Source organism: Calidris pugnax, unplaced genomic scaffold (assembly GCF_001431845.1).
Source record: "Calidris pugnax isolate Ruff unplaced genomic scaffold, ASM143184v1 scaffold286, whole genome shotgun sequence".
NCBI classification, from domain to species: Eukaryota; Metazoa; Chordata; class Aves; order Charadriiformes; family Scolopacidae; genus Calidris; species Calidris pugnax.
In genome coordinates this window covers 419,975-431,001 of record NW_015091021.1, presented here as the reverse complement: position 1 = coordinate 431,001, position 11,027 = coordinate 419,975, and the positions used below count along the sequence as shown (strand labels likewise).

The 11,027-nt window shown below is 54.6% G+C and overlaps 1 protein-coding gene across 1 annotated transcript in view; it reads left to right on the top strand.

The window, feature by feature from the left end:
• The first annotated feature begins 876 nt into the window (after window positions 1-876).
• Window positions 877-11,027, top strand: part of PMP22 (peripheral myelin protein 22) — a 19,418-nt gene continuing 9,267 nt past the window's right edge. The window contains exons 1-2 of the mRNA XM_014955831.1: window positions 877-1,034; window positions 2,238-2,328. Of these exons, the coding sequence (XP_014811317.1) occupies window positions 957-1,034; window positions 2,238-2,328 (169 nt within the window). The 5' untranslated portion in view covers window positions 877-956. The remainder of the gene's footprint in view (window positions 1,035-2,237; window positions 2,329-11,027) is intronic.

Sequence of the window (11,027 nt, the reverse complement as noted above, 5' to 3'; positions counted from 1 at the left end):
TGCTGGGGATGCTGGGGGGAGATGGTCCGAGGTGAAATCCCCATTCGGGGGGGGCTTCTAGGGAGGGGGGTCGGGGCAGCCTCTCCCTGCTTCTCCGCGGGGAGATGGGCTAGGGAAAGCCCCCCCTTTCCCCGGGGGAGAGGGGCAATGGGGTGCCGCGGGGAGATGGTCCGAGGAGAAACCCCCATTCGGGGGGGCTTCTAGGGAGATTGGTCAGAGTAGCCCCCGCTTTCTTCTCCGCGAGTCCCCAGGGCAGAGGGGCTGGGGAAAGCTTCCCCCCCCCTGCCCCGGGAAGGGTAATGAGAGCCCCTGCTGGGGGTGCCGAGGAGGGGGGGGGAAATGGGCCGAGGAGACACCCCCGAAGAAGAGGGACAGGGGGTTGCCCTGTCGGGGAAGATGTGCAGAGATAGACATCCCCCCACCCACCCTCCGCGGGGGTCGCCAGGGAAGATGGGCCAGGAAAAGCCTCCCCTGACGAGAGGGGCCACCAGAATCAGCCCCGGTGGCCCCATGGGTAGGTGGGCAGGGGACCCTCCATCCCGGCGGCGGAGGGCCAGGGTAGCCCCTTGGGTGAGATGAAAGACACTTCCCCCCCCAGGGGTGCTGAGGAGCACACTGCCCTTGGGAAGGGGGGTCAGAGCCTCCCCTCGGAGGAGAGAGGCTGGGGGAGCCCCCCGCGGAAGCCCCCCCAGGGGAGGGTGGCCGAGGATGCCCCCTCAGTGGGCTGGCTTGGGGAAAGGCTCAGAGGACCCTCTGGGAGTATCTGGGAGTGGGTCTGGGCAAAGGGCTCGGACCCCTCCCTCGCTGGGCGCTGCCCGAGCATCCCTCAGAACCCTCCCCGCTGCCCTCGGGGCCGGGCTTCACAAGGACACACAGACAGACAGACAGACACACACACACACTCAGCAGCATCCCTCTCCCCTCTGCCTCTCCAGTTCTGCCCTCCAACCGCCAAGATGCTGCTTTTGCTGCTGGGGATCATCGTGCTCCACGTCACCGTGCTGGTGCTCCTCTTCGTCTCCACCATCGTCAGCGTAAGTACGGACTTTCCTCCCCCACCGGGGTACCAGCGGGGCAGGGAGCGCCCAACGAGGGGGGGTTTATGGTGTGACGAGACCAGACGGTGTTGTTTTTATTTTTGGTTTATTTTCCAGCCTGGATTTTGGCAGGAAATATGACTTACCGAGTGCTGCTCTTATTACTAACAGTGGGATTTTGAAGCGTTTTGGACAGAAAGCTCTTTCTGTGTTTGTGCTGTCAGGTGTAACTGGGAGGGGGGGGGGGTGTCACTGGGTTGTGTGTGGCAGCGGGTGCTCAGGGCATCCCCATCGGTGCAGAGGAGGGGGGTCTCCTCTCCTCCTTGTCCCCATGTCACATCACGGAGCAGCCTCAGAGCACCCAAATTGCACTCCCCTTTTCATAAAGGAGCTCCACCTGCTAACGGGCTTCAGCCCACAGGACCAGTACGGCCAGTCTGAGCAAAACCCCTTGAAACAGGACTGGTTTGGGGACTGGCTCCTCAGCACCACGAGTTTTTCTCTCCAGCTCTGCTCCTTTGGGGCTGTGAGTTGTGCACGGCCGCCCTCTCCTCAGCCTGATGGGCTCCTCCTGGTGATTTTCAAAGCTGCAGCTTTGCAGGCAGTGGGAAGATTGAGGGTTGGATGCTGCACAGAGAGTTCCCAGCACCGTTCTCGGTCCGGAGCCCAGTGAACACGTCAGCTACTTTGGGAGAGGTTTGACTTTGTTTTAAGGCAGCAGTTCTGTGGAGCTGGCGAGTCCCAGGCTTGCTTCACCAAGTTCTTCTTTCCTTTATTTTTTTTTTCCCCCCTCCTTTTTTTTTTGGGTGGTAATAGTAGTAGAAGATGTTAAAAAAAATCTTCCAAGTCGTTAGAAATCACGTGGAAGCATTCAAATAGCCCGGCCAGGCGCTGGGCGAGGACGGCAGAGGGGAGGGAAGCTCATGTCCCCCGCGGGACTCCGTCCACATTTAAAGAGAATAAAGAGCTTCTGTTTTTCTGCCGTTGAGGTGAAAGTGGCTAAAAGCAAATATCACTATTTCCTTTCTAAACCCCTGGCTTTTTTTCTAAAGAAAAGCATGTGCCTGGGAGCACCCATTCGGGCACACGCGTGCCGGCGCGCACTGGGGCTGCTGGATGCCCTGGGGTGGAGGATGGGGGGCACACATTGCCTGCCCCCTCCCACCAGGGCCCTGCTCATGGGGCTGTGTCTTTTTGCAGCAATGGCTGGTGAACGGGGGGCACACGGCGGACCTCTGGCAGAACTGCACCTCCGGTAACGTCTTCCACTGCCTGACGTCGTCCACGAACGGTGAGTCCCAGCAGGGCTACATGGCTTTTATCCTCCTCCCCGGATTTATGAAATCAAGGGGGATTTGCCTGTGCGGGTTATTTGTGATGCCCTCTTGCTTTTCCCTGAAATTACCCCCTCCCAGCCCTTCCCCTCCTCTCCTTTCTCTGGAGGAGCAGGGTTCCACCATGATCCTGGTGGGGAGATGGCTCCCTCCCAGCCCTACCGGTCCCTGAAGCCGTGATGGGGCTCAGCGTGGGTACCAGACCCAGTGCCCATTGCTCTGGCCTCCAGCTGTGGGGCAGCTCCTGGCAGCACCGTGGCAGGCTGTTCAGCACACTCAGCCACGGCAGAGGTGACCTGCTGGGGTTCTTTTTTAGTAGTCTCTTGTTATTAGCCCGTTTTGATTACACTTGGATTATAAAAATGCGAGACTCCTTGGAGAAGGGCTCACTGGGCACCAATTGATTATTTTGATCTTTTTATCCCACCTCCCTCTTGCCTGTTTTAAAGTGTCTAAAAGATGCACATGGTGCTCCAGGGGGACAGCCTGTCCCCAGAGGACACCCTGTCCCCTATCTAGAAAGTTTCCCTGCTTTTTGCTGCTGCGACAGGCGGAGTTTTTGGGCACATTCCTCACCCTGTGGTTCCCGACCGAGCACCGTGGCTGGGACGTGCTGAGCCCTCAGGCCCTGCCTCATCCCACCGCCCGTGGCACCTGCACATCTGGAGTGGCTGAATGGCCACCTCTGGGCTGGGCTGGGGCAAGGCTGACGTCACGCTGGGTGACATCACGCTGGGTGACGTCACGCTGGGTGATGTGACACGGGGTGACATCACCCAGCCAGCTGTTTGCTGAGGTCAGCAGGGGAGGAGCGCTTGCTGAGATGCTGTGACCCCGAGGAACAGGAGGTCTGTGCTCAGGGAGTCAGGCCAGCCCGTGCCTCAGTTTCCCCAGAAGACAGGGCTAATGCCAGTGGTGCTGTGCCCGGCGGTTGCTTTCAGTCAGCCTGGGTTTTGCTTTCCCCTGGGAAGAGATTCTCCCAGTGGAACCCCCAGTGAAACCAGTTGTGAATCATCCCCATGTCACGCTGTGCCGGTCCTGGCGCAGGAGCAAACCGATGCCAACGTGGTCTTGGCCAGGCAGGAACGGTGGTGGTGGAGAGCACCGAATGCTTTCAGAGGGTGGTGATGGGAGACTGTCAGAGGTTTCTGGAGATCCAGGTCACCCTCACCCCCCCGCCCTCTGGGAGCAAAACTCTCTTGGGTCCCCCCACGTGGGGAGGTGGATGCTGATACTCACTCTCCCTCTTCCCCCCTCCCCGTGAGGGGCCCAGGCTCTGGTTTCCCTGGGAGTGAAGCCACCGCCGTGGGTCTCTGCTGACGCCTGGTGGTGTCCAGACCAGCCGGGAAGCGGCTGGACCCCAGCCCAGCCCAGGAGCCTTCTGGAGCCATGGCCTTCATCAGCAGTTGGCTGGCTGCAGCGTAGGCAGGCTGCTTCACGGCCATTCATGCGTGCTCCAAAACTGCTGACCTTGCGCTTCCAAATAAAAGGCAGCGATTGCACCCCCCCCTCCCCCCTCCCCCGGAGTCCCAGAGCTGTAAAGCCTCCCCAAATCTTTTGCTTTTCAAACCTGCATCACTTTTTTTCTGGATGTTTGCAGGATGCCGCGTGTCGGGGAGTTGTCAGTGTTGAGAGGGGCTTGTCCAAACTGTGGTTGGGATGGTTTCCTCCACGTCTGACTGTCCTGCTGGGTGTTGTGAGTCTATATTGTCCTGGTCCCAGAAGCTGCTCGAAGAGGGGCTTCCTCTGGATTCTTTCAGTGATTAATTTTTATCATTAAAGGGGCAAGGTGGCCCTAAAGGACAAGGTGGCCCTGCTAGAAAAGCCGTCAAGCAGCTGAGTTGGGTTGATAAGGCGCCCCAGTGGCATCTCTTTGAGTAGAGGTGCCTTGTGCTCGAGTCTTGAAGAGCTCTCTGCCAGCTCTTACTGGTATGAAGGCTCTGCTCTGGCATCAGGAAAAAGAGGTTTTGCTTGGGCAAAAGCTTCTGCCCCATCCACAGTGCAGCAGGGCTGTGAGAACAGTGCGGCTGAGGACCAGCCTTCATCCGGTGCGACCCTGGATGTGGGATCCAGAGCTCTCTGGTGCTGTAAGAACACAAAAGCAGAAGATATTTCCTGGGTTGACACAAGACTTTTAAAATCTGTTAGTAAAACCAGAAAAAAAAAAAAAATACCACACGGTGTCCTTTCCAGGGGATCCCACACCCTCCCTCCCCCCTGCCCCCCGTCTCCGAGCCCCTGCGCTGCCGGGGGACGTGTGATCGGCCACGATTCGGGGCGATAACGGGGACTCGGGGCAAGGATGCTGTGTCAGGACCAGCTCCGAGGCTCACCCTCGTCCCCTGCCTGCTCCCTGTTAACGCTCCTCGAACTCTCTGTGCAAGGAATATGCTTACTTTCAAAAATCTGAAAGATCCTATAGCAAATACCACAAACCGTTCTCATTTAAATCTCTTTCCAGAGGCAGGCTGTGCGTGCCACGCCGGGCTGTAGAAAGTTTGTAAGAGTTTGTTTCTCTGTGCCTGTGCCAAGGACGGTACTTAACGGTTAATCGCCGAGTGCCAAGGTCTGCTCTGGGGCTAAGAGCAAGAAATCCTCACTCGGGAATTTTTGGCAGGACGTGGTCTTTATGTAGAGGCAGTTTTTCTTCTGGCCGTGGCAGTGGCCGCTGCGCTGCAGTTATTTCTTCCTCTCTTTTTGGAAAGAGGTGGCACTCGGCGCCTGGGAGATGTGGAATTAGGTAGGATCTCGTGCGTTCAGCGTGAGTGGGGGCTTCGGGAGGTTGGTTGTGCTGTGATGCTCCCCGTGGTCTCAGCAGGGTGAGGGTGGATGAGCCTCCTCTCACCCGCTGTCCGGCCACACAGGGACCTTTTTGTTCAGATGACTGTTAATGTGAACGCAAACAAGAAGCTGAGTTTGCTAAAACCAGGTGCCAGCAAGATTAGGAAGAACTTCTTTGCTGTGAGGGTGGTGAGAGCCTGGCCCAGGTTGCCCAGAGAAGCTGTGGCTGCCCCATCCCTGGAGGGGTTCAAGGCCAGGTTGGAGGGGGCTTGGAGCAACCTGGTCTGGTGGGAGATGTCCCTGCCCAGGGCAGGAGGTGGGACTGAATGATCTTTAAGATCCCTTCCAACACAAACCATTCTATGATTTCCTTGCGTTTAACACTGGGACAGGTTTGGGACTGTGCTTCTAACCCTACAGATTATCCCTGGGGATGGAATACGCAGCAAAACAACCCAAGGGTTGACCACAGGACTCTCGGATCGTGGCTCCCCAGGACATTAGCACAGGATGGAGCCAGCCTCGGTGGAGGCTGAGGTCCCACCTCCCAAATTCCTTTTGGCAGGGTTTGAACCCCCTCGTGTGGGAGGGCTGAGTGGTCCTGATAGGATCCAGGGCAGGGAGGGAGGAGGAAACACCAGGGCAGGGGCAGATGCCCACTCCTTCGCCTTTTACAACTGCCTGCTTGTTGCTTTGATTCCTGCCTTTGCTGGTTAGATAATGACCTTTTTTTTTTGTTTCAAGAGGCCGAGAACTATGGAAAAAATGTTGCAATCTTCGCTTCGTTTGCACTGTCAGACATTCCTGGAAAAGACTTATCTCAAGAATTCGGCTCTGAATCCCAGAATTGTGCGTCGGCACGGCCGCCCGCCAGCCCCCGGCCGTGCGGTGCCGCGGCAGACACGGGGCACATGGCTGGACCTGGGCCCCTCAGGTGCCCTTAAGTAGATTCCACCCCAAATTTCCAGATAGCGATTTATTATTTTTTTTTTTCCCCTCCGAAAACGTCCCTTTTTTCTCTCCACAACTGATTGTTTGTGCAGGCAAGAAGATTATTTTTTCTCTTTCTGCTGCTTTCTCTTGCTCTTCTTCTGGTTTTGGTTGGGTATGCCCAGTGGAGTGGAGTGGGGACCTCCATGGAGAGCTTCTTCTGTAACGTCAGGAGAGGTTTTTTCCTGTTGTCTTCTTAGAGTTCCTCCTCTCACTGCTCTGTGGCTTTTGTATGACTGGCTCGTTCAGGGGCCGGCTGGCGTTTTTTGGCTTTTTGAAAGGGAAATGAAAAAAAACCTCAAACCTTAGGAAATGTGCAGGCTGCCAATCCGCGTGGTTGCCAAGTGCCGTGAGCTGTATGATGCTGATGATTTGCTGATGCCATGGCCACAAGCAAAGCCCTGGTGGATCCCCCAGAGCAGAGATCTGCCCTGGACCACCGGGGCAGGCAGGGATGGAGCTCCCATCGATGGGGCAGGCGCTGCCATGCACCGGGGCATTGCCCAGCTGTGCTGCATCCTGACCTCCCCTCTGCATCCTGACCTTCCTGCCCCTTTGCTCTGGCAGACGGGACCCCGAGCAGCACCGCTGGTGCTTGAAATGCATTTTATTTATGTTGGAAGAGGCAGGAAATATCTTCCTCCCTGGCATAAAGCAGGGGCATCTCTGCCCTGACCCATCAGCTGTTCCCAGGAGGAATTACGCTGCTGCTTCTCCACTTTAAAAAGTGTAACTGAAACATCTGAACCCATTGCTTTCGCTCTGTCAGCCCCTCAGAGTGGCTTCGTTGCCCTTATTCTTTCAAACTCTTTTTTCCCAGCAATGCTGGACTCGCATCATGTAGGAAAGGTGTGAAGAGATGGAGGTGCCATTTAACCTGCTGTAATCCTCTTTGTGGCTGAAAATGGTGTGACAAGGCTTCATTGAAGCCTTGCACCAAGGAAAATTACTTCTCAGTGTCTAATTCCTTTATTGATAGTGAGTATAAAATATTTGAACAAAAAGAGATGGGTGCAAAGTCCCCTCCAGCCCACTGGAAGGACCCAGATTGCACCAACTGGATCAAGATTTGGAGGGTTTGTCACTGGTGAGGGGACGCTTCCTGAAGCAGGAGGGTGGGATGGAGGCAACAGTCTGGCCACCCCTGCCAATCAGAAGTTCAAAGATTTAAAGAGTCAAAGATTTAAAACATGGTGTCAACTTTTTATTGAGGGCTGAAGTTACCTCCTGCCCTCAGGCTGTGCTGTCTTGCTTTGCGAGCCTTTTGCTTTATTTCTGCTGGGCAGCTGCAAACTTGCAAGAAATTACCCATATTTAAGGATGCAGGATCTGTTCCAATGAAGCTGTGTAGTAAATAACGTGTAGCTTATTTCTCTGATAGCCTGTGGCCTTTGGACTTGAGGTTCTAGCCATCAGCTGGTCCCGTTCAGCTTATGGACCGCATGTTCAGATACCTTGATTTGGGGACATTTCTGGTCCTTTGGAGTCTTTGCAGTTTGGAGCAGAGGAGCAAAGAGCCAGCTTTTAACCTCAACAGTTTGTGGATTGGGGGCACCCACTTTGTCATTAATGATAGAGGACTATCATTAGTCTCTCTCTAACTCGGGCAGGGTTGAACCCCTCTCTGCCAGCTCGTGGGTGACTGTAGCTTGTCCCTGAGTTGTCTAAAATAAACCATGGGGTATTCCAGGAGAATATTTTGTATTTCAGAACAGTTTCTGCCATAACCATGCTGCCTGTCATATGAAAGGGATTTCCTCTGTTTAAAACCAGGTTTTTATTGTTGCTTGTTCTTCTTACAAAGAGCATCTGATAAGGAGAGGCGGGGGGCCAGTGCTGGTTTTTTCTCAGCTGCCCCAGAGTTCTTTGGGTCCAGTATTTCTGCATAACAGGCGGGCTGTCAGACTTCCCTGCTGGGTGGGGGCTTTGGCTCATAGAAGAAGAGCAGAAGGGAAGAAGGAAGCAACATGTGGGCAAGCAAAAACCAGAAGAATGGGTGGGAGAGTCCACTGTAGAGTGCAGTGCTGCAAACCCTAAACCCCACATTTCTTTTTCGACGAGTCTCTTGGGTGGCCCCACGGCCACAGGCTGAGTGTACCCCAGCAGCATGGGTCCGGGCACCACCGCTCCCCGTCCCTGCTCCTGCCACCTGGGCTTGAAATCCGTGGGAGCTGATACCTTTGGAGGACCTGAAATGATGTATGTACCACCTCAGCTCGCTCTCACACACAAGCCAAAAGGAGGGCAGAGCCACCACACTGAGGATCTCGGAGAGGAGTCAGCTTGGGCATCGTGGAGCTGTTGGAAAGTGTTGGAAGGTTCCAGCAGCCTTCTGCTGCCTCAGCAGCATCAGAGGTTCCCTCTGCGGGATGGTCAATGGGACAGCTGCCGTGACCTCATGGCCAAACCACAGAGATACAGAGGACAGGCCATGCTCCAAAAACTGCTCATGTTTGAGTGTGGCAGCTCTGGAGAGCTGTGAACCTCCTGGCCTGTGGGGCTTCTTGGTTGGAGCTTGGAGAAGAAGGCAAAAGGGAAGACAGCTGAGAGGAAAAGAGGACAAGAGGAGAAAAGAGAGATTTGAGGGCTTCATCTCCTTCTGAAGGGAGCTACAGAAGAGGACCAGGAAGTCTTGGCCAGCAGTTATAGCACCGTGTTCATTCACTGCCTCCCTGCAGCCCTGGTGTTTCCCTCTGGCCTTTACAAATACCTTGAAAGCTCTTTAAAGTACCCTTTTTCTGGTGGGATTTCCAGTAATACCTCCATCCAGCACCCTGTAGTCCTCCCCAGGGAGTGGACATAGGAGGACAGGAAAGGAGCAACTACTGGGTGAAAGACCTGCTTTTCCCAGCTTGAACATCCACCAGCCCAGAGCGTGGCCGGGGAAGGTTTGACCTCGTGCCGGTGGGAGGTCTGGGACCGAAGCAGAAGAAAGTTGGAATGTCATGGAGTTGTTTTTACCCTGGGAGAGCTTAGCAGCTCTGCTGGATGTGGCTGATGAGCCGTGATGCTGTTGTCCTCAACAGCAGAGCTGTGGGGGTGACGGGAGTGTCTGTGCTGCTTCCGTGTAGCACTGCAGGTCATGGAGCCTTTTTGCCTTTCGGGGTTGCCACAGCGAGTTGCCAAGGGGTAGCAGTCTGAAGTTCAGCCCCAGAAGAACGATGCAGTTGAGCAAGGATTTCTGCTTCTTCAGTTCACCCTTTTTCAACCCTCTCAAGGAGTATTTGAGTACGGAACCGTTGCGAGCCCCAGCGCTTGTGATGTGACCTGGTCGCTTCATCGGTGAGGATGCAAGTTGGGTCCAGGTTCTTGCTCAGACCTTGAAGCCTGAGAGTCTCTTTGGAAAAACTCTTCTTGGAAAACACATCTGTTCCTGGCAGACCTGGGCTGGGACCTTTGTGCCCGTGGATGCACGAGCTGCTCCTGCCCCTGCTGATATTCAGCGTGCGGCGCTGGAGGAGCAGGTTTTACCCTGCAGATGTGGTCATGAATTTCTCCTCCCTCTAAGTTTTTATATATTATATGCTACAGTTACCTCCTTAGTGGAATTGTTCTTCCCAAAAAGTGGATGCTTTTTAAGTGTGCAGTCCCTATGCAGTTTGCAAAGGGAAAAACTAGTTGTGCAAGGTGTTGCCATCAGCTGCAGGTCACAGCACCGCAGTGTTTGTAACGTGTGGCACTAATCTAGTGATGTCTTACAGATAGTCTTTAAGCCGATTTGCTCAGAGAAGTTTCTTTTCAGTTTGCATTTTATTCTTTCTCCTTGGCTGGGTCAAAAGAGGATTGGGGTGTCTCTGACAGAGCAGTGAATTAGACCCTGGGGAGCCAATGCTTGTTCTTTAAACCCCCCTGCTCCTGGCTAAGGGCATGTGTCTGCCAGCCCCATCAATCCTGCTCAGCTGCACCCCTTTTCCAGGTATAAAACTGCCCTTAGAGCAGGGCTGAGGCTCAGCTGGAAGGGGTTGGGGTAGCTGCTGTCTTTCTGGAGGAGTTCAGCTGCAATTTCTGCTGTAGGTTTCGGTTTCTGCTCTGGGTTTCTTTTTTTTTCATGTTAGTCTTTAGGGCAGCAAAACGTGGTCTTCAGCCTCCCAGGGGTGAGGTCTTTTGTCCTGCTGTTGTAACTGGTGGTGTGAGCTTGTATCAGGGCTTGCAGAGCTCAGGGAAATTTTCAAATTTGTCTTGTGAAAAAAAACAAACAAAAAAAACCCAAACCAAAAAAACGTCTTGCTTCATTTCCGACGACCTGGAAGGGCTCTAAGAAGGCTCCCGATGGGTCCCCTCCGGAAGCGGCGTGCAGGGTGTTATCTGTCCTTTCCACTCGGTTTCCTTTTCTTCCTCCTCCCGAAGAACAAAGATATAAACACGGCGCTGAAGAGATGGGGCAGAAGAATGGAACAACCGACTCGCTGCCCAGGGGAAACCACAAATAACAGCCTGGGAGTAAACAGCTCTGACAGCCCCCCCGTTCCGCTCGCGGGGCCCGGACCTCCCTGTGGGAAACTCACTTTATTTTTAAAAGGCTGTGGGCAGGACGCAGCGCTCAGAGCAAAGGAGGTAGAAGCATATGGAGCTGAGGAGGTAGCAATCCTACCCGCAGTTAGAGCGGTGTTTTCAAGTGAATTAAAGGCAATTAGCCGGCCTAATAGAGCTGAAGGCTGTGGGCTTGGGTTTAATGGGAGGGGAGAGCTTGCGCTTGCGGGGCTGTGAGTCATGAGCTGGGGATTCTTCCCCTTGGTTTTATAAAGGAGGGGAGTAAAAGCCAGCAAAGGGCTGGATGTGAGCGGGCCCAGAGCTCTGGTCTGTGGGATCATCACTTGATTTCCCCGTTGGTGAGCTCGTGTGAGTGCTGATCCCTGGCTGCAGAAGGGCTGGCTGCCCAAACCCC